Source organism: Tachypleus tridentatus, chromosome 5 (genome assembly GCF_004210375.1).
Source record: "Tachypleus tridentatus isolate NWPU-2018 chromosome 5, ASM421037v1, whole genome shotgun sequence".
NCBI classification, from domain to species: domain Eukaryota; kingdom Metazoa; phylum Arthropoda; class Merostomata; order Xiphosura; family Limulidae; genus Tachypleus; species Tachypleus tridentatus.
Genome location: NC_134829.1, coordinates 6,797,120 through 6,822,233, shown reverse-complemented (window position 1 = coordinate 6,822,233; position 25,114 = coordinate 6,797,120). Strand labels below are relative to the sequence as shown.

Below are 25,114 nucleotides of genomic sequence, written 5' to 3'. Positions count from 1 at the left end.
ATGAACATTATTTTAAGTATTCAGTTAATTGCTGTATTTTTAGTTTCTTTTGATCACAAGGTTTGGTTTGAAGCAGGAGAACATTAATTTTTTAAGTTTTCATCAACTTCCAGTCCTTGTTATTGTCAGTGTTACCATGAGATATGCCTTGTTTCACCAACTTCCAGTCCTTGTCATTGGTAGTGTTACCATGAGATATACCTAGTTTCACCAAGTTCCAGTCCTTGTTATTGTCAGTGTTATAAGATACTCATAGCTTTAATACAATGCTGATGTAAGATGTGGGTTTAAAGTCAATTCTAATTAAATGGAAAACACAAAAGACTATTCTTGTCATTTAACAGTTTTGGTATATGAATATACTTTCTAAGTAAATTTATGACATATTTCTTCAGGTAGAAGTTTTCCATGACAGAACTATATGACCAAAAAAGTTTGATTTTGCTGTGAACCAGGTATACAAGTCCAAACATCCATTTGATAATTTTGTAAATTTTCTAAATTAACAAAACAAATTTATTAAATTTACTGTGGAATTTGATGAAAACAGAAACATTAATGTTTTGGACTAAAATACTGACATAAGTAATGACATATATTCCTTCAAAATCTTTTAAAAATTGACTTGCAGTGACACCATCAAGACATCCAGATTTCACACTTGACATGCTATGTAGTTTGTTAGACAGTCTTGTCTTTGTACTCTTGTCATCTCAAGATCATGAAACTCAGTTAAACCTATAAAAGTTGTTATATAACAGTGGCTATACAACAAAGTTAATTAACATTTTGTAGTCTAAATAATTTAAAACTAAAAATTTTAAATCGATATACCCATGTAGTGTACCAAATTGTAACATATTTAAAAAGAAATGATTTGAGATGAACTACATTGGAAAACCTTCTACTAAATATCTGACATACTGAATACAGAAATCTACAGACTGGTCTTCTGTAGAAACAATGTGGGAAAAATGTTATGTAACAACAAAAATAGTAACAGTGGTGCTTACCAGTTATTGTGTTAAGGCTGGAATGATGAGAGTACAGGTCAAATAAGATGTTTCATGAAAACAAGAAATAAAGAACTTTCTAGAAGCTAGAAATTTAGGAAAATGGATTCTACATTTACATTCTACCTTACTGAAACTAAATTGATTTGATCCACAAATAAAACTACTACAAAATTTTATATATTTGTGAAAAAGGTAAAAAAAACTTGGACAATCTGGATATTTTAGAAATAAACAGATGATTGGAAACAGATCAGAAAATGTTCAACCAAACAAAGTTGGACTTTCCCTTACTTGTGTTCAGGTGAATGTCAGGGTCATTTCCAGTTCTTTGTTTAAACATGTATAAAGAACCTTCTTCAAAACATTTCAGTCTGTACCTGATGAAGCTTTTACTAACAAAACCACAGTCATAATAAATTATGAGAAGTATAAAATTCTCTTATGTTTCTTTATTCTCTAAATATTTACCTGTAGTTCCACTGTCTCATTTAGCTTGGTTAACAAAAATATTTTATCATAATTTAAACATTAGGATTGGTTATAAACTAACAATACTGTACAGTAAAAGTTAAATATTTTTTTGTGTGAAGCTTCAAAATGCTGATTGTATACTGTAATGATTCATTAGTTCTTATTCAGAAATCAACATGTATTTGTGTAATAAAACTAATTTTTTTCTTTTTATCATGTGAAGATTGACTCTACTGCAGTGAGGAACTTTAGAGATTTTCCATTGTCTCATAATACAAAGCTAGGTAAGGTATATCTTGTGATCAGAGCAGTATTGAACAAAAGTTTCACACAAGAACTTGTAAGACTTCTTGTAGGAAGTATCTATGCAAGAATTATTTTTTTTCACAGTATGGAGACTTGTAATGTCTCAGGTGATTGTCATAAGCTAGTGCACTATTTGTGAAATTAAGTATTGGTTGTGTAGTTCAAGGAGAGTTTTTATACTGAAGAATAGTCAACTGTTTTTGGTTGTATGTAAAAAATAAAGTAGACAAAATTGTGCATGTTTTCAGCAATTTTTATTAATTTTTAAGATGCAAATTGTAGAATTGCTTAAAAGATGTTAATAAAAAACAAGAGGAAAATGATGGTAAGATAAAAAAGTTTAATTGAAACAGTTCAGGAAAAAAATACCCTTGTTAACCCTATAGATGGGTCAAAGGTCATGTCATTGTGTTTGTTGACTTGAATTCAGAATTTTATTGAATTATTATTGTATCAGTTTACATCAATAATTTTGTAATCAAACTGTAGATTACAATTCATATTCTAATTATACATTATTGGTTTCTAAATGTGAAAGTAAACATTAAATACATCTAAACATTGATATTTGTTGCATGGTATGTTGAATGTAACACTGGTTCAATTTAGATGTTTAAAATTTAGAATATAAAATAAAAACCTCCCATCTTTTCTATGTGATATCACTATTATACTGAATCAAACACAGTGACCTCTACTCACCTTTTTTTATTTATTTTGGAAACATTCCCTTATGTACACTTAATTTTATATATGATGTAAATAGCCAATCGTAAGCTCAGAATGTCCCACAAATGTTTTTCCCTATTATTTTCAAATATAATAACATTATTTTTTTCTTTCAAGATGAACCTTTGTGCTTGTAAATTGAGTGGTCAGTCTGTTTTATTTTTTTACCCATACACAGCTCCATTACTAAACTTGATAGATTATAATGGATTTTTTATGGTATTAATATGGTAATTTTATATTTTTTTGTTATTCAGGTATATATATCTATCTAAAACCTAACATATATCTAGGCCAGCAATGGCTGCAAGTTCAGTATAATAAAAATAATAAATGGATATACATTTATATAATGTATAGTGTTATAACAATTAAGTCATATAGATTAAACATTTGTGTTTTTGAATTATAATTTGTAGTTATTATAGAAACAAAAGAGCATAATTTATTTTCCTAATTATTGATGGTAATTACAAGATTGGTCAAATCTGTTTTATACATACAGAGATTCTGATTTGATAGTGGAAATAACATAAAATATAAACTTTTTCATGATAAACATTTGGTAAGTATCAGGAAGTTGTAAACATTTTATATATTAAATTTAAACATTTTTAACTCTAAAATAAGAATTACTCTGTATGTTGCCAAGTTAACATTCTGAAAGAAAAAATTACTGATCTTGAATTAAAATATTTTAGAACTTAATTTTAAAAAATATGATATTTTGTGTATGAAAGTCTTGAAACGTATACTAATAAACTGGAAGATTTTGTGAACATATGAGTACATTACCAAAATTCATAGAATAATTATTTTCGTGGTTACGAGCTGGGTGCATTCCACCCAGCTCATAGTGGATGGATTAAAAATGAGTGAATTTTCAATACAATAAATATTATTAATTAAAGAATATTTAAAGTTGGTAATTTTTTCATTTAATTCTATTCTAATTTGCTTGGAAATCTTGTATTTGAATTTGTTGACTTATCAAAGTTTTCTAAATGTTTTCTCTTCCTTATAGATTACTAATGATAGAACCTGTACTATTTCTCAACATCTGCTTCACAAATATTTCATTCATATCATTGTATTCCTTATTTTTGATTGAAATAGTTTTTAGTACAATCTAATTGTTGGATTTTCAGGTTATGTTACTGATATTCTTGAAATGAAAGTATTAAAATGTAAAAAAATAATGCTTCTAGATAATCTGTGATGACAGGAAAACCCACTTGTAGAGAAAATATATATGTAAAAATGGCTGGTATGGGTAGAGAAAGCTCTATGTAGAGGAGCAAACAATGTTTCGAACTTCTTCGGTCATCGTCAGGTTCACAAAGAAAGAAAGAGCTGACTGACCGATAGCTGACCAGATGTTTGAAGGTGGTTGTGTAATTGAGTGTAGGAATGTAGAGGGCGTGCTTAGATGTTGGATTATATTCATTTTTGTAGGTATGTGTTCCTTTGTATTGGTTTATTTTGGGCTTGTGTTGTTGTATAAGTAAGGCTTTTTTAATTTTGTGTTTGTTTATGTTTGCTTCTTTATTTAGTATTTAGGTGTTTTCTATGGTTATGTTGTGTTTATTTGACTTGTAGTGTTCGAAAACGTGTGAAGGGGACTTTTTATGTTCTTTGAATCTGGTTTCCATTTTTCTACTTGTTTCTCTGATATAGAATTCGTGGCAGTTATCACATTGTATTTTATAAATAATGCTGGTGTTCTGTTTGTCAGTGTAGTTTTTACCTCAGTTTTGTGCCTGGTTTTTGAATAAATTTGGTATTAACTGGAATGTCATATTTTGTTACTAGTTTTTGCCAAATGTTGGTTATTTATCTGCTGATGTTGGGAATATATGGTATTCAGCGGTATATGGTTTCGTGATTTTTTGATTTGTGAGATATATTTACTTTTGTTGGTTGATTTTGCTTTTTGTTTTGGTGTGTGCGTATAATGTTTTATACGGTTTGTGAAGGAAACTTACTGATGTTGATGAAGTATTGTTTTATTTTGTCTAATTCATTGTTAATTTTCTCTGGAGAGCATAGTTTTATGGCTGTGTTTATTTGGTTTCTTAGTATGTTGAGTTTTTGTTTTGTTTCATGTTTTGAGTCCCAAGGAATGTATATTCCAGTGTGGGTGATTTTTCGGTGGATTTCTGTTTTGAATTGTGTATCGGTTCTTGTAATTTTGACCAAAGATGGTTGAAATGTTGTTTGTTGTTCTACTAATACCAGCCATGTTTACATGTGTATAATGCTTCTAGATGTATGTAAGAAATGTTGTTTTAATGCACAGTTTTGATCTGTACAGATAGTGTAACTTTAGTAATAGCATTAAGATGTATATATACATGCAGGCATGCACACTCATACACTAATAAAATCTAGATGAAACATTAATTGAAGAAAATTTAACTTCATTTACTGATATTCACTTATGTGAGAATGTTTTCTTGAGCTTCAGGTGTTTAATCTTTTGAAATAATAAATTGTTAAAATTCACTTAAGGATTTCATTTTGTAATACTTCATGTTATACTTTGTCGTCTCAGGGTTAAAAGATGGGGGATATTTTGAACCAACAGAAATTCAGAAAGAAGCAATAGGGCTTGCACTGAGGGGGTTGGATATACTGGGAGCAGCTAAGACAGGATCTGGCAAAACCATTGCATTTCTTATTCCAGTAAGTATTTTTTTAACACAAAGGACTTAGAATGTTTATAATTATTGAAATAGCAGTAACAGTAAGTACTGCAGGAAGGTAACATTCCTATAAATCCAGATATTTTCCTATATTTCAGAAAGTTGCCTGCTACAAAATGGTGGAATTAGTCAACACAGTTTAGTTGTCCAATTTAAACAGTAATTTCAATTTTGCATACAAAGTGATGACTTTTTGCAGCATGTAAATATATGTTTAAATGAGTTCATTAGATGAAAAGTCTCTTTGAATGAACTGTACATGAACTTCATACAGTGTTGAATGAACTGTACATGAACTTCATTGTGTTGAATGAACTGTACATGAACTTTATACAGTGTTGAATGAACTGTACATGAACTTTATACAGTGTTGAATGAACTGTACATGAACTTTATACAGTGTTGAATGAACTGTACATGAACTTCATACAATGAATATAAAATGTTTTTTTTTAACTGATATTTATCTGTGTTTTATACTTGATTTATTACCATTGTAATATTTTTCTCACACTGGGTGATTGGTATGATTTATTAGTTAATTAAATATTAGATTTATAAGTTTATTACATTAAATTATGTAGTTATTTTCAAATGAATTGACTACAAAAAATTGTAACACAAAAATAATTAGGTTTCAATACCTGTGGTGGGCTGAGTACAGACAGCCCATTGTGCAGCTTCATGCTTTTTAACAATGAATAAACATACTGTTAGAATTTAAATTATTTAGATAATTGGAATAGTAAAAAATGATTGATTGAAAACCACAAATTTGATTAGTTGACTAATTAACCTATAAACATGGCTGTATCATAGTGTGTGTGTCATAACAGAATTCCTTGTGACGAGAAACCCACTTGATGTAAAATGTATTCAAAGATGGCTGGTGTATTAAAACTTTAATTAAAATAAAGCACAGGACAATATTTCTACCATCTTGGGTCATCATCAGGTTAAGAAATGGAGTTTGGAACTTACTGTTTTGAGTAGATGAAAGACACAACCTGTATTCTTGAAGTCTTGACTTGAAAGAATGAGGTGGCTTCCAAGCACTTTAAAATGACTGAGAAAGCAGCTACAGTTGGTTATTCACATGAGTCGTTGAAATATGTACATATAAGGGACTGTTTCCAAAGACAGAGAAGAGGGTAGAGTCACTGTGTTTGGCTCAGTACATAAAAAAATATCTTAGCAAAGATATGAGGTTTTTATTTTATATTACAGCTTATCACTATCAGTAATTCATATACAACTGTATATTCATTTAAAATAGTAATTACAATACTTCTGTTGCTAGATAGAAACATTCATTTTGATTAGTTGGTTACTTACGTTAGTCAGTTTAATTACAATACTCATTACAAGATCGTTAGAATAATGGAAAACACTATTAATTGAAAACACTAGTTTCATGAACTATTATTTTTGGTGATTCTATATAATGTATTCAATGCTCGATGATAATTAGTTTAAGTAACACTACTTGAAGTAATTGTTGTTCATAGATAACCAGTTATTTGAGTAAATCACCCGATACGGTACTTCATATGTACGTGTAATTTTATTACAGTAACCATGTAGGAACTTCACATTTGTTCATAGCCAATATATTGTGTTTCTGTCAACATAAACTGTACATGTTTGTAGTTTTTAATGAAACCAGTTGGGTAATTAATTTACTTGTGACTGAAAATTCCTGTTCTGAATCCTTGACCACAGGATCATGTGTCTTATGGTACTCATCAACACACCTTCACTTTTACTGTCATTCTTAATATGCAGGAATACTGTAATAGTTGTTTGTGTTTGAAAATGATCCTTAACAATTTGTTTGGTTGAAGTAATGTTAGTTTTAATATAGATTTATGTATGAAATGTGACACAGGCTAGAGAACTTACTCTGAGTATTAGAAAAACTTAAGTCAGTCTTGGTACAAAACTGTTCAAATTTAAAAATTATCAAAATGAGAAATAATTACAGCATATTTTATTACTAGGTATATGAAGACAGAGTTTTTTAAAAATAGATTTGTAAGTGATGTAGTCACGTGTGAAGAATGTTTGTATGCTTGCATACTGTGTGTTAGTATTCCACTTTTAAAATCATACTTAAAAAGCTATATCCTTATTTCAAACTATGTACTGGTTGAATAAGTCTGATATTTATACATACAGTTAAGGCCATAAGCAACCATATTCCATAACCTTCTATAAGTAAGATTATAAGCAAACATTTTCCTTAACTTTATATGTTGAATATCAAGGTATATGTATGTTAAGGCTGTCTTTGTTATTAATTTATATTCTGATATCGATAATGGCTCGACACTCTTGTACTGTTTATTAATTTATTTAATATAATTTTTTGTTTTTTATATTAGAAACTTAATTCATTTTTCTCTGTAAATAACAACAAAGACACGTATTTATATATGACCTGAATAAAAAGAACCATATTTTATCTCATGTTTGTGAAGTTCTGGTATATTGAAAGAGTTAATCTATATTTTGTAGATCCTGGAGCTGCTGTATAGAGAGAGGTGGACAAGATACGATGGTTTAGGAGCCCTTATCATCACACCTACTAGAGAACTAGCATACCAAATCTTTGAAGTGTTAAGAAAAATTGGAGTAAATCATGATTTTTCTGCAGGTTTAATTATAGGCGGAAAGGTTAATAAACGGTCAATTTTTATATCGAAATTTGTCATATACATTTGTGTATATGTGCTAAAACCTGTTGTAACAGACTTAGAGATTACAGAGAAAATATAAAAGTGTAAATATGTTGCATCACTGATAGATAATTTACTGAGTTACTTGTTATCCATACTTTAGTTAAATGTTAATATATAATTTTCAAATTAAGCTTAATCAAAGGTTTTTGTTTTGTTTTCAATCTTCAAACAAATTCATTCATCTTCTCCACAAATCACTTCATGTGATTAAGTGATTCTGGTTACATTAAATGTAAAAACTGCTAGAAAATCCAATAAAAGGAGTTTCCAAGATTCGTTATCAGTGATGTAAGCTAGCATGATTCCAGCCAATATAAGTTGTATCTAACCAGTATATTGACCTTACTCGGCTATAGTACACATTATCTGGATGAAGGAGAAGGTGTTGATTTTGTGTACTTAGATTTTCAAAAACGTTCGATGCAATACCATTAAAATAATCAGCTAAGAAGACGCAGATATTGGGGTAAGACTAGTTACTTGGATTGTAGCTTACGTGAATCAGAGGAAGAAACGTTGTTATTAATGGATTTCTCTTATTGGTGGAATACTTCAGGGGACATTGTTTTATTACATCAGTGATGATGATAGGGGCTTGGTTACAAAGTTACTAAAGTTCAAATATCTCTAGTTGTACTAGGTATGTTATAACACTACTATTGTACTACAGTTAATGTAATGGATAGTGGGTTATCATAATTTGCATCACCCTAATATATTAGTGAACAAACTTTGTAGTTTGACAGCACAAAAGGAATTTGGTTTGTGGTAGATAAATTGTTGAACCCATTAATGCAGTGTTCTGTTGTTATTAGTAAAGGTAATAGAATTTTAGGGTGTATTTATATAGAAATATAGACTACAAATTTCTCTGTACAAGTCACTGTTAGGCCTCACTTGAATACTATGCTGGATATATTTATATAGAAATGTAGACTACAAATAACTGTTAGGCCTCACTTGAATACTGACATCAAATTTTTGTGTTTTACCCATATGATAGTGTGATGGCTTTAAGTTACTTATACCTCAAATTGTATCTGTTGACTACATTTTTAACCATGTAATTACTCAAACTGTTTTAAAGTTTGGTTATAACTGTATGGTAGTAAATGATCTTTTTAATATGAAAGGTCTATAATAATCCAGGATAGTTATATAGAAAACTGATGATAAGTTGTTCATTTTACCAGTGTTGGAGTTTGAAGAGAGTTTCTATGATAAAGTTGTTAGAAAAACCAACTATTTCAGACAGAAAATTTTTTGGAATTGCTTAAGGACTAAGGTGATGAGACATAAACATTTGAAGATGAATTGTTTTGTTATAGGATCTTTTCTTCCAGTAGGACTTGAAGTTTGAACGACAGCGAATGGACAAGTGTAACATTGTCATATGTACCCCAGGTCGTCTGCTACAACATATGGATGAGAATCCGTTATTTGACACAAGCAACCTCAAAGTTTTGGGTAATGTACTGGTAATGTTGCTAGTTATTGTAGTATTGGTTTCTTGTTTTAAAAGCATTTGAAAAATATGTCTGTTTTTGAATCTAGTTTATATGTTCTAGAATAATATAATTTTAAAGATGTAATCAACACTGACATTCAGTTAATGACTGCAGTATCAACAGAACTATGTACAGTTAATGACTACAGTATCAACAGAACTATGTACAGTTAATGACTACAGTATGAACAGAACTATGTACAGTTAATGACTACAGTATGAACAGAACTATGTACAGTTAATGACTACAGTATGAACAGAACTATGTACAGTTAATGACTACAGTATCAACAGAACTATGTACAGTTAATGACTACAGTATCAACAGAACTATGTACAGTTAATGACTACAGTATCAACAGAACTATGTACAGTTAATGACTACAGTATCAACAGAACTATGTACAGTTAATGACTACAGTATCAACAGAACTATGTACAGTTAATGACTACAGCATCAACAAAACTATGTGCAGTTAATGACTACAGTATCAACAGAACTATGTACAGTTAATGACTACAGTATGAACAGAACTATGTACAGTTAATGACTACAGTATGAACAGAACTATGTACAGTTAATGACTACAGTATCAACAGAACTATGTACAGTTAATGACTACAGTATCAACAGAACTATGTGCAGTTAATGACTACAGTAATTATTGGTCTTTTATCATCAGGTGTTAATTGTTTTTATTTTAAATATAAAACATAAAAAAAGAAAAAGGATATGTTTTGTGGTTTACACATATAGTTATACTAATTTAATTTTTTTTAAATGGCTAGTTCTGGATGAAGCTGACAGAATATTGGACTTGGGTTTTCAAAAAACAATGAATGCTATAATAGAAAATCTTCCTCAGGAAAGACAGACACTTCTGTTTTCAGCCACACAGACTAAGTAGGTGTTGCGTTTTAATAATTTATTTCGTGCAGTTGTCCATCAAAAAACATTTGTGGACCTTTAAAATCTTACAAACTGTTGGACTTCATAGTTTTATAATGTTGATTTGAAATTTACGTTTTTCAAGTTCCTTTTGCACCAAGAAAGGCTCACTTAAATATAACGAATACTTTTCACAAAAAATATACAAATTACTCCCTGAAAACCAAACCTTGTTTTTTAAAATAATAATATATAATATAATATAAATAATAATATATATGTCCTTATAGATGGGTGTTGAGAACTTCTGTCCATATGTGCATTGATAGGAGTTGCTAATTTTTTGTAAATCTAAGTTAGGATAAACAGGAGAAATTTTTAAAATGGGACATTCAATCAGCTTACGATGTGTAGCTAGCTCCTGTGTATCTTTATTTATATTATGATCTAACTGGCTGGTGTTTGATATTTCATGTAACTTGTTTTGTATTTAACATATTTTAAGTTTTGTAGATCTCTGAAATACGTGAATTCATTCAGTTTAAATTATTCTCAAAATATGTATGGATTTTGTAGTCCTGTCAAAGATTTGGCTTGACTTTAATTGTAGTGTATTAGACATTAGGTTATGTATTTAACCATCTTGCTCTAGGTAACCTATAATTAGCACAATACAAGGTTTTAGGTTGTACATTTAAAATTTTATAAAATTACGTTTTGTTTGTATTATACCAATTAGTATAGGATACAATTGTAGCTAATAATCCATATTTTAATTGTACATAAGTTTGAAGTATTTATTTTTATCAGCTCAGCATGGCTAGGTGGTTAGGCCACTTGACTTGCAATTTAAGGGCCATGGGATTGAATCTCCATCACTCTAAACATGCCCACCCTTTCAGCCATGGGGGCATTATGTGATGATCAGTTTTACAATTTGTTGGTAAACAAGAAGCCCAAGAGTTGGTGGTGAGTGGTGATGATTAGCTGCCTTCCTTTTAGTCTTACACTGTTAAATTAGAGATGGCTAGTGCAGGTAGCTCTTATGTAGCTTTGCACAAACTTAAAAAACAATAAAACTTAATCATACCAGGTAATATTAGAATACAAATTGTGAATTATCTTTTGTGTGACACACCTGGCAAGTAAGTGTGTTTATTTTATCCAACACCCCTTCAAAAATTGGGGAATTTAAGTTAAATTACTTATCATAAAATTGACAAGTCACAGTTTTTATAACCTCCAAGTTTATTTGGTTACAGAGCTTTGAAAGAGATAATCAGACTCCTCTTGCCACATCCATGTGTCACAACCTCTCTTGCAGGACTTATTAGTAGTTCTCTTTTATGTTTAATTATATGTTACCTATAACCGTGAGAAAGTCAAGGTTTTCATCTTTCAAATGATGTATTGCGTTATGCTGTGTTTTGAACAGATAAGAGTCAATTTCACTTTAGTTCTCAGGGGAATTACAGTGGATTTGTGACAGCTTGTCTTATAGCTAGAAAGCCAGAAAAATTGTGATAGTTAGAATAAATTATCTGGATTTTTTCAAGTTATTAGCATGTACTTTGGTATATTTAAGTAAATATAATTATTTAATGCATTATTACAACAAGAAAAAATAATATTTGGTTTTTTATTTCTTGTTTACTACATTTATTTATTGGTATAAAACTATAAGTGTATAAATAGAGATACTTTTAGGTTAGGTAAGATTAGGTAGTGATAGTAATAATATAATAAAAATGTTTTATAAGGCAAGCATGCAAGCAGCTTTTGGATAATGTGATTCAATAGTGTAACATGAACTGTATCTGCTTTGAGTGATTTACAACTTGTAATGGTACTGATAGCAGTTGAACATGGCTCAAAGGACAATAAAACAAATAAACATAATTATAAATAGATATAAACTTCAAATAAACATAATTATAAATAGATGTATACTTCAAATAAATATAATTACAAATAGATGTATACTTCAAATAAATATAATTACAAATAGATGTATACTTCAAATAAACATAATTATAAATAGGTGTATACTTCAAATAAACATAATTATAAATAGATGTATACTTCAAATAAACATAATTATAAATATGTGTATACTTCAAATAAACATAATTATAAATAGATGCATACTTCATATAAACATAATTATAAATATGTGTATACTTCAAATAAACATAATTATAAATAGATGTATACTTCAAATAAACATAATTATAAATATATGTGTATACTTCAAATAAACATAATTATAAATAGATGTATACTTCAAATAAACATAATTATAAATATGTGTATACTTCAAATAAACATACTTATAAATATGTGTATACTTCAAATAAACATAATTATAAATATGTGTATACTTCAAATAAACATAATTATAAATAGATGTATACTTCAAATAAACATAATTATAAATATGTGTATACTTCAAATAAACATAATTATAAATAGATGTATACTTCAAATAAACATAATTATAAATATGTGTATACTTCAAATAAACATAATTATAAATAGATGTATACTTTTATGAGCTTAAAACTTCTTAGGAGAAGCGAATGTAGTCTCATGTTACAATTTGAAGCTATTCCTGAAACAAATGGATAATATAGATTTAGTTAGATTTTTATGTTGTTGTGATTACAAGGTCATTCAATATCATTGATCCCCAGAGAAAAATGTTTAACATGTATTGAAAAGGTTTGAGGGATTACACAAAGGAAATTTGGTATTTTTGAGATGAAAGTCATAACTTCATTTATGTGGACTATTCAAAACAAATATTTGATATATTTATGGACAAGTCTTTACTTTGTTAAACGTACTTTTCTAAAAGGTAGGATGTTTTGTATGTGAAAGACTCCTAATATTAACTTAGTTACTGTATTGAAAACTAGTAACATTAATGTCTTTAACTCCTTCCATATGGATCATGAGTTAAAGGCTATTTAATTGTGTTTTTTGGCTCACAATCAATATTTTTAGAACTGTTGTTTAATGAAGTATGCATTAAAAAACACACCTGAACATCAATATTTGTGAGTCATATGGTGTATTGAATGGTTCAGATTAAATGTTTGTTATGTTAAAACACAAAGTCAGTAGTTTGGAATGAATTAGGGACTCAAATTACCAATACTGACATGCGAGAATATAAAATACATAACCTGATATATTTTCAATTTGTTATAACACACAGTGACATTAATCAGTGATGACGAGAAACCCACTTGTTGAGAAATTTATATGCAAAAACGGCTCGTTTGGGCTGAGAAAACACTTTACATAGAAGAGCGAACAACGTTTCGACCTTCTTCGGTTGAACCTGACGATGACCGAAGAAGGTCGAAACGTTGTTCGCTCTTCTATGTAAAGTGTTTTCTCAGCCCAAACGAGCCGTTTTTGCATATAAATTACACAATGACATTGTTCACTTCTTTCCATTTTTTGAAATGTTCCGTTTATGTACACTTACTTCTATATACAATGCATGAATAACCAATTGAAAGCTAAGAATGTCCCCCAAGTGTTTTTTTTTCAGCCTTTTTAAAATATAGTGACATTGTACCTTTCTATCAAGGTAAACCTTCATGCTGGTAAATTGAGTGTTTAGCTTGTTTGGAATTTTTTAGATATTTTTTAACCCACCTACAGCTCCATTACTAAACTTGATGAATTATAATGGATATCTATGGTATCGATATAATAATTTATTATTTTTCCGTTATTCAGGTATGTATATATAACACTTAACCTCTATCTTGACTGAAACATCAGTATAATAAAAATAGTAAATATATATAAATGTGTTACGACAACTAAGCTAATTAGATTTAACATAAAATTAATCTGAAAATGATAATAACTGTTAACATTCTGAAAGAAAAAAGTTAGAAGGATATCTTTAATTAAAAGATCTTGATATCTGATTCAACAACTGATATTTTGTGTATGAAAGCCTTGTAACGTTTAACAAAAACATGGAAAATTTTGTAAACATATGAGTACCCAATCAAAAAATAATAGTGTAAGTATTCTCATGGATACTTGTGGTTACGAGCTGGGTGAATTCCACGCAACTTGCAAAGGAAAGGTTAAATGAGTACCAGTAGTGGTCAGTGATATCAATTAATTCTTGTTCATATGTGAAACACTTTTTTAAGTCAGTTTGAAGTGTATAACACTATATATATCTAATTCTTGTAGATCTGTGAAAGACTTGGCTCGACTCAGTTTGAAGAATCCTGTCTACGTATCTGTGCATGAAAATGCCAAACATAGCACACCTGAAGCTTTGAAGCAGGTATTGAAACTGTTTATTAGTTATTAGTTTGAACTCAGACCCAGTTACACAGCATAATTAGATCCTTTTTTCCTTTAGTTTCTCTGAAAAATAGAAGAACCAAGTTCTGTGGTGAATTAGTTTTTTCTTTATGTATCAATGCTTGACCAGGTTAGCTGTTGGGTTCTGAAAACCATAAGTGATGGAAATGTGTAGGAATATGAAACTATTTAAATTATTATATTAAATGAATGACAATATGGATGGGAAATAGTTATTAACTAATGTATTAACTGAATGACAGTATGGATGGGAAATAGTTATTAACTAATGTATTAACTGAATGACAGTATGGATGAGAAATAGTTATTAACTAATGTATTAACTGAATGACAGTATGGATGGGAAATAGTTATTAACTAATGTATTAACTGAATGACAGTATGGATGTGAAATAGTTATTAACTAATGTATTAACTGAATGACAGTATGGATGAGAAATAGTTATTAACTAATGTATTAACTGAATGACAGTATGGATGAGAAATAGTTATTAACTAATGTATTAACTGAATGACAGTATGGATGTGAAATAGTTATTAACTAATGTATTAACTGAATGACAGTATGGATGAGAAATAGTTATTAACTAATGTATTTACTGAATGACAATATGGATGTGAAATATTTATTAACTAATGTATTAACTGAATGACAGTATGGATGTGAAACAGTTATTAACTAATGTATTAACTGAATGACAGTATGGATGGGAAATAGTTATTAACTAATGTATTAACTGAATGACAATATGGATGGGAAATAGTTATTAACTAATGTATTAACTGAATGACAGTATGGATGTGAAATAGTTATTAACTAATGTATTAACTGAATGACAGTATGGATGTGAAATAGTTATTAACTAATGTATTAACTGAATGACAGTATGGATGAGAAATAGTTATTAACTAATGTATTAACTGAATGACAGTATGGATGTGAAATAGTTATTAACTAATGTATTAACTGAATGACAGTATGGATGTGAAATAGTTATTAACTAATGTATTAACTGAATGACAGTATGGATGGGAAATAGTTATTAACTAATGTATTAACTGAATGACAGTATGGATGAGAAATAGTTATTAACTAATGTATTAACTGAATGACAGTATGGATGGGAAATAGTTATTAACTAATGTATTAACTGAATGACAGTATGGATGTGAAATAGTTATTAACTAATGTATTAACTGAATGACAGTATGGATGTGAAATAGTTATTAACTAATGTATTAACTGAATGACAGTATTGACATGAAATAGTTATTAACTAATGTATTAACTGAATGACAGTATGGATGTGAAATAGTTATTAACTAATGTATTAACTGAATGACAGTATTGACATGAAATAGTTATTAACTAATGTATTAACTGAATGACAGTATGGATATGAAATAGTTATTAACTAATGTATTAACTGAATGACAGTATGGATGTGAAATAGTTATTAACTAATGTATTAACTGAATGACAGTATGGGTGTGAAATAGTTATTAACTAATGTATTAACTGAATGACAGTGTGGATGTGAAATAGTTATTAACTAATGTATTAACTGAATGACAGTATGGATGTGAAATAGTTATTAACTAATGTATGAACTCATGAATTAATCAACTAATGAATCATGTTTTAAACTATTACACTTCTCATTAAATAACCAACTAATGATTAATGTTTTAAACTGTTATATACTCATTAATAATTGACTAATGATTCATGTTTTAAACTATTATACTTCTCATGATATAATCAACTAATAATTCATTTTTTAAACTTTTTCTGTTTTCATTTATTGAAGTTTTATGTGAGATTAATTTATAAACAAATTCCATTAGCCATTTAATTTCTGTTATGATTCATTATACGTTGATATCTTTAACATTAATAAAACATCACACTTAAAGGAACAATCTGAAGACTTGTAATTAGAGAAACTAGTTTTAACATGTTCTTATATCCTCCTGGTGAACAATCTTATAATTAGAGAAACTAGTTTTAACACGTTCTTATGTCCTCCTGGTGAACAATTTTGTAATTAGAGAAACTAGTTTTAACACGTTCTTATGTCCTACTGGTGAACAAATGCATTGATATCAGGTTAGCATTATAATTACAAGTCTTCCAATAGTTTGTTCTATTTAGTATTGATTTTCACTTATTAATTTTCAAGATATTGTGGAACTTTGTTATCTATAAATACAAACTATTGAGTACACTATGGTCAAAAGATTTTTTTTTGTTTAGAGTTATATTGTCTGTGAACTTCATGAAAAACATAACCTGCTCTGGTCGTTCATCAGAAACCATCTGAAGCAGAAAATATTAGTGTTTATGGCTAGTTGTAAACAGGTAAGGTTAATGTGTGCTAATAATGACTGGTACTCCCTGTTTAAATGTGTATAGGTACTCAATTGATGGAGATTATCTGTCCTTTTGTTTCTAAACTATGCATGCAGACGATGGAGATTATCTGTCCTTTTGTGTTAAACTGTGCACACAGATGATGGAAATTATCTGTCCTTTTCTTTTTAAACTATGTATGCAGAAGGTGGAAATTATTTGTCCTTTGGTTTCTAAACTATGCACATAGATGATGGAGATTATCTGTCCTTTTTTTTTAAACTATGTATGCAGAAGATGGAAATTATTTGTTTATTGGTTTCTAAACTGTGCACATAGATGATGGAGATTATCTGTCCTTTTGTTTTTAAACTATGTATGCAGACTATGGAGATAATCTGTCTTTTTCTTTTTAAACTGTGCACACAGATGATGGAAATTATCTGTCCTTTTGTTTTTAAACTATGCATGCAGACGATGGAGATTATCTGTCCTTTTGTTTTTACACTGTGTACACAGATGATGGAAATTATCTGTCCTTTTGTTTTTAAACTATGTATGCAGAAGATGGAAATTATTTATCCTTTTGTTTCTAAACTATGCACACAGATGATGGAGATTATCTGGCCTTTTGTTTTTAAACTGTGCACACAGATGATGGAGATTATTTGTCCTTTTGTTTCTAAACTGTAGATGGGGCCATTGGTATTTGTGTTCCTAAACATAAGAGACTAACATGTAATTCTCTGTACATACAATATACATACATATATATATATATATATGTGTGTGTGTGACAGAAGATTTATATCTAATTTTGCTTTGACAATCATATGTACTTGTGTCTTTGATACTTTATTTACTGATAGACAGTGGAGATAGCTTTATAATTTAAATATTTTTAACTGGATATTTTTGCTTAAAAAAGATAAAATGTAGCTTCTTGTTGATACTTTATTTACTGATAGACAGTGGAGATAGCTTTATAATTTAAATATTTTTAACTGGATATTTTTGCTTAAAAAAGATAAAATGTAGCTTCTTGTTGCTTTATGTTTTCTATATTTAAATACCTCATAACTAATAGTTTTGTGCTGTGAAATAGACACATCTATGTCAGGTCTATTCATAGAGTAAGGTTTTAAATTTCTGTTGTTCAAGGTAAAATACACGTTTGAGGTCTTCTGCAGAATGCGACCAGGCGCTAGTCTTATGTCACTTTATGGTTCTCTGCACCAGCTTCGTAGGATGGCCATATACGATGAGTTTTGTAGAAAAGAACATGCTGTCTTATTTGCAACTGATATTGCTGCTCGTGGCTTAGGTAAGTCAAAGATGTGTTAAAGTTGCTTTGAAAATATTCACTTTCTTGCTCTTCTGGTTATCTTTAAAGTCATATCTGTCTGTTCTAAAGATTCTGCTAGAGTTTTGATTTAAAAGTTGTGGTTCCAGGCATCACTTTATTCTAATTCAAATTCTATGACCTCATTTTATGATTGATTACATTACAAGTATGTGTATTTTGATTGAAGTAGTACTGTATGTACTTGTGATTCCATCTGTTATAGGCCTGGCATAAGCAATTAAGGCACTTGATTCGTAATCCAAGGGTCGTGGGTTTAAATTCCTCTGGCTCCAAATGTGCTCGTTTTTTTAAGCCATGGAGGCATTATAATGGGACAGTCAATCCCACTATTCCTTGGTAAAAGAGTAGCCTAAGAATTGGTGGTGGGTGGTGATGATTAGGTGCCTTCCTTTTAGTCTTACACTGCTAAATTAGGAATGGCTAGCTCAGATAGCTCTTGTGTAGCTTTGTGTGAAATTCAAACCAAACCAAATCAATTCATCTGGTATCGTTAGTTTTCAACTCTAAGTTTGTGATGAATTAAATGAAAAAGTTTGTCTCTAGAATTGAATATTTAAAGTAAATGAGTTAAACTTGATACATTAGTCTCAGATTTGTGGTAATATTTACATATATGATTACTGATAATAGTTCAGAGTTAGTTAAGATAATGCATACCCTGATAACAACAGGTTTAAAGTGAAATCTTAATGAAATTATATAAAACTAATTCTTTGAAATTATGATACAGATTTTCCTTCTGTTAATTGGGTTGTTCAACTTGACTGTCCTGAAGATAGTAGTACCTACATCCACCGAGCTGGACGGACAGCAAGGTACAGTTAGTGTATGAATGTATGTACCTCAAAGCAACAACACAGTTTGTAATGATCTGAACCTTTCACTAATGCACAACAAAACAATGTTGTAATCTAAACACAGTCATGTAACTTTTATGAACAAGTAACAACACAATTCATACATAGTTTCTTCATCTTTCACTAATAAACAACAACATATGTTGATCATAATAAAGTTTGTATTAAGTGTTGTGGGGAATATCAGTTACCCTTGTTGGCCATGTCATTCAAAGGTCATGTCATACATTTGTTGATTTGCATTTAAAATTTTATTCCACTACTGTTTAATGAATTTATATCAGGAACTTTGGTATCAAACTGTAGATTATAATTCAAATTTTCATATTATACATTATTTAATTTTTTTCAATTTAAAAGTAAAGAAAGCAAGGAGCTCAAATTATTACCACTTAAAAACTAGAATATAAAATAAAAACCACACATCTTTTCTGTATGATGAAATGTCACTAGAATCAGATACAGTAGCCCTCTGCTTACCTCCTTCAATATTTAGAAACAGTTCCAAGTGTACATTTAATTTTCTGTATGATATGTAAATAACCAATCAACTCAATGTCCCACAAGTGGTTTTTCTAACCATTTTCAAACTTAACATCACTGTTTCTTTGGAGATGTCTTCTAGCTGGTAAGTCGAGTCTATAGCCTGTTAGAAAATTCATTTTAACTGTGACCTTTGTACTCGGTTGCTGCTTGTTGTATGTTGCTAAGTCTTAAGAAATTTCACACATGAAAGATGTGTAAAACAAAATATGTTTTTAGAAGTTGTTTGTGGGCCAAAACAGTTCACTAAAACACAGCCAAGATAGGTCACTTTGTAAAGGTTAAAGGTCAGTCTTATATTCTTGGATATGGTAAAATGTGTGCAATATAATTTCTCTCTTAGCCAGCAATGGCTGAAAGGTCAATATAATAACAATAAATATATATAAATGTATAATATTATGATATTTAGGCTAATTAGATTAAAAATTTGTGTTTGCATTATAATTTGTTGGCATTCTAGAAAGAAAAAAGCATAATTTATATTTATTTCATAATATTCTTTTATGGTGGTTATTAGTTTGGGGAAATTATCAAAAACATACAGAGATTCAGATTTGATGATGAAAATAACAGATAAAGGAGAAAATTTTTCTTAAAAATCATTTACTAATTATCCAGAGATTATAAAGATTTCATCTGTTAAATATGAAAACTTTCTCATGCATAAACGTATTTTTAATCTTAAAATAAAAATTACGTTTCCAAGTAAACATTCTGAAAAAAATATATAAGAAAATTTTAAATTAAAATATCTTAATCTTAAAATCTTATACTTCGTACATGAATAAACTGCAAAAATTTGTAAAATATATATATTACCAAAAATCATATTACAATTACACTCGTGAATACTTTTGTGGTTACGAACTGGGTGGATTGCACCCAGCCTGTACTGAAAGGGTTAATGTGAAAGAAAGAAGAACATATAGTAATAGGGTTCAGATTTGTATGGATATTTGTTGTGTAATCAGAGATGTTTATTTGTAATAAATGACTTATTTAACATATTTTGACATTGCCCAATTATTCAAGAATTTTAAAGTTTTCTTTTTTTTTGGGGCAGGGTGTTAAAAACAAAAAATAATAGCAAACAACTTTGAATATATTTATTAAGTAAGACAAAATTCAATTGTTTTGTCATTTGTTAGGAGAAAGAGAAACTGCGTGTTCAGAATGCAGAACTGTACAAGTTTCCAGTTTTTTATTTCTATAATACACTTTCAGTTTTGAATAAATTAGTGGAAAGGGTTTATTTGCTGTTACAGTTCTTATATTAAATTATTTAAGATAGCAGTGCCCCTGTCTGCAGTGACTCAGTTGTGACTCTGGGTTTTCATACTGTCAGTGGTTGCAGCATACATAGTTCTTTGTGTAGCCTTGTGCTTAACAACAAACAATCAAGTTTTAATGCTGTTTTCTTTTTAGATATTAGTTGAAATGAATTAATATTTATTGTTACAGAAACTATTAAAAGATAAACATTTTTTTGTAAATAAAAGGTCTTGTTATATATTTGTACATGTGTCATAGAATCACTCCTTCAAATTATTTAGTATCTGACCTAATTGCAGTTGTTTTCTTTAAATAAGTTATTTAAACTGAAATTCACCATACACTGTGATAAGTGTAAATATTTACTGAATGTTTGTTGTATTTCAGTGTTTCTCCTATAAATTATGTAAATTGTTCATGAATCAATCCTTCAAATTTCCAGATTCCAGAAAGATGGGGAATCATTGTTGGTTCTTCTGCCTTCTGAAGAGAAACCAATGCTTAAACGTCTTGAAGATCACAAAATACCAATTAAAAAAATTCAGTATGTAGTTTGTATATACAGATAGTAACCCTTTTTGTGTATGTTTAAGATAAGTTGGGAAAAAAATCAAAGATATGTTAAATGGTAATTTAAATAAAAAAATCTATTTTTAAAGATGTATTTGAAAGTACTAATGAATCTCCATGTTTTTATTTTACTGTTAAAGGACAAGACACTTTCTTATATAAATATATTGGCATTTAAATCTACTCCTTAACCTAATAAGTATAATTATCTTAAAAACTACTTACATGAAGAATTATTCTCCCATTCACATTTTACTTGAAAAAAATTACTACAGACTTCTAATGAAAATTGATTGTGGATTTCATGATGATCACATTTGGTTATGTTCTTTGTATGACATGAAATATGAGAGGTTCAGTATGTGTTAATAAACTGGTTCAACATGATTCATACGTTTGTATGACATTAGTTTTGATTTATGAGAGGTTCAGTAAGTGTTAATAAACTGGTTCAACATGATTCATACGTTTGTATGACATTAGTTTTGATTTATGAGAGGTTCAGTAAGTGTTAATAAACTGGTTCAACATGATTTATATGTTTGTATGACATTAGTTTTGATTTATGAGAGGTTCAGTAAGTGTTAATAAACTGGTTCAACATGATTTATATGCTTGTATGACATTAGTTTTGATTTATGAGAGGTTCAGTAAGTGTTAATAAACTGGTTCAACATGATTTATATGTTTGTATGACATTAGTTTTGATTTATGAGAGGTTCAGTAATTGTTAATAAACTGGTTCAACATGATTTATATGTTTATATGACATTAGTTTTGGTTTATGAGAGGTTCAGTAAGTGTTAATAAACTGGTTCAACATGAGTTATATTTTTCAGAGTCAATGCTAAGAAACTTGCATCAGTGCAACGAAAAATGGAAGCTTTATGTGCAAGAGACAATTCATTGAAGGAAAGTGCTAAAAGAGTAAGTCGGACCAATTAATTAAATTACTGAATGTAAGCTAGTATGTGAGATATTTATTAATAAACATAATCAAATTACTGCTAGGCAGCATGTAAGCTAGTATGTAAGGTATTTATTAGTAAACATAATCAAATTACTGCTAGATAGCCAAGTTAAAATGTGTAAGTTGACAACCAACAGAAAAATCATGGAAATCTATAGAAACTTGCCAAAGAGAAGACTGAAGAAGAATACAGAGAAGGCAAGTTTATGGAAACAAAAATCATGGAAATCTATAGAAACTTACCAAAGACAATACAGAGAAGGCAAGTTTATGTACAAAAGGTTGTTGACATAGAAAGAAAAATCATGCTTCTTAACCCCTTCTGCCCAGACGTAATTTACTGTTTATGTCATGAAGTTTTATTGGCTTGTTTTAAAAATTATATTAAACTACTTTTTGTTTATGCTATATCAATAAGTGTAGCATATTTAATAACTTGTATTTTAATATTATGTAAGTTTTAAGTTCTTAATTTTATGAGGTAATATTTTAAAAAATCCATAATTTCCCCTAGTGTGAGAAATGTGACAAATTTTCCATAGGCATCACCTCTACTTTATTCACTACCCCTCCAATAAGTCCAAAATTTAATATAATTTACTCATTGTAAAATTGCCATTGTTCAGACAAACCATAATTTTTATAGCTTTGAATTTTGTTTGGTTATAGAAACATGAAATAGAATATCGAACCATGCCTTGTCACATTTGCCTGTCATGATCTCTTTTAGGATTTGTTAGTAGTTCTGTATTATGTATAATATGATGCATTGTATAACTAATGAAAATCCAAGATTTCGATTTATCAGGTGACAAAATATTACATTGTGTTCCGAAGAAAATATTATCAGTTCTTCCTTCAGTGCAAGCTTCATTAAGAAAATATTATCAGTTCTTCCTTCAGTGCATGCTTCATTGAGAGAATATTATCAGTTCTTCCTTCAGTGCATGCTTCATTGAGAGAATATTATCAGTTCTTCCTTCAGTGCAAGCTTCATTAAGAGAATATTATCAGTTCTTCCTTCAGTGCAAGCTTCATTCTCATGGAAAAGATAACAGACAATTTGTTATAGTTCTTGTCATGTTTTTAGAAAGCCAGACAAATTGTGATATTTAGAAGAAATCATCTGATTTTTGGATGTTATTAATTTATATTTCTTAGTGCATTTTTAATTAAATAAAATTTAATGCATTACTACTGTTAGTATAAAAATTAGGCTTAAATGTCTTTGATTGACAGCATAAAAAACGAACATTTAGTAAGTAATTTATTTCTTGTTTATCATGTTCATTCTTTATTTATTAGTATAAAAACAAGTTAAATGTAAAAATAGAAGTATTTTTAGGCTAGGTATGATTAGGTTAAATAAGCATTGATAATAATATAATGACAATGTTTCATGATGCAGCAACTGGGTAGTATAATTCAATAGTGTAATGGGAGCTGCACATTCTTTAAGTGACTTACAATTTATGACAACACAAATAGTAGTTAGACATAGTTCAAAGGCCAATAAACCTTAATTATTAATGGTTCTATACTGTTACAAATTTAAAGTTACATAGGATAAATGAATATAGTTTTATTTTAAAATTTGGAGTCATTATAGAAAGAAGAAAAAAAGAGGCCGAATTTCAATTTTGTATTTGGTAGTTACGAAGTTGGTCAAATTGACTGATCCAGATTGGAGTTAGTGTAAAGAAAATAATAGATAAAATATAAAATTTTATTGAAGAAACATTTGAAATGTAGTAAGGAGGTTATAGAGATTTCACAAATAAAATCTGAGAGTTTTAGGTTGAAGAAAAGTGTTTTTAATCTTAATATAAAAATCACTTCACACAGACTGTTCAAAACAAGTACTTGATATATTCACACAAAAATCGTTTTTTTTATTTTATTAAAAATACTTCACTAAAAATAAGATTTTTTGTATTTGAAAGACCATATTGTTTACTGAAAGACTGCTAAATTTTGTGAACATATAGACAATATAGTGAAAGTTAGAATTATTAAATCTGTAAAAACTTTGGATGAGCACAGAGAACCACGTGGCTGGACAAATTAACATAATTTGTATTTAGAGAACTATACACACTGTATTTGTAATCATAAACATCCTTGTTGATCCGAAATCCAGGATTGATTTTGATTTTGTTTCTATTGGCATACGATCACTGATACAAATAAAGGAGGCACACACAGATTGAACTTATGGTAGATATCACATTTTGAAACTGCTTAGCTATATTTCAGAGCACTACCGCAAGACATTGCCAGTATGTTATAAGAATGATAACCAATTCTGAAGTTTTTATTTATGAAGCAGGCTTGTTAATTGAATTCATTTGATTGGCTGATTAGTTCCAAACATTTCTTTCTTCCCCCTTTATGGAATAAAAAAGATAAGGATGTTATAACATTCTGTGATTACTGAGTTGTTCTAAAATG

At 29.0% G+C, this 25,114-nt stretch overlaps 1 protein-coding gene across 2 annotated transcripts in view; it reads left to right on the top strand.

The window, feature by feature from the left end:
• Positions 1–25,114, top strand: part of LOC143250424 (putative ATP-dependent RNA helicase DDX10) — a 52,893-nt gene that overhangs the window by 1,675 nt on the left and 26,104 nt on the right. Inside the window, exons 2-12 of one of the 2 annotated variants that reach the window (XM_076500897.1) lie at positions 1,711–1,771; positions 5,077–5,207; positions 7,745–7,861; positions 9,315–9,435; positions 10,265–10,379; positions 14,592–14,688; positions 16,987–17,091; positions 18,244–18,406; positions 19,179–19,263; positions 21,566–21,667; positions 22,533–22,620. In XM_076500897.1, the coding sequence (XP_076357012.1) occupies positions 1,711–1,771; positions 5,077–5,207; positions 7,745–7,861; positions 9,315–9,435; positions 10,265–10,379; positions 14,592–14,688; positions 16,987–17,091; positions 18,244–18,406; positions 19,179–19,263; positions 21,566–21,667; positions 22,533–22,620 (1,185 nt within the window). Of the gene's footprint in view, positions 1–1,710; positions 1,772–5,076; positions 5,208–7,744; positions 7,904–9,314; positions 9,436–10,264; positions 10,380–14,591; positions 14,689–16,986; positions 17,092–18,243; positions 18,407–19,178; positions 19,264–21,565; positions 21,668–22,532; positions 22,621–25,114 lie in introns of both variants that reach the window. The other variant, XM_076500896.1, reaches the window with a different exon arrangement.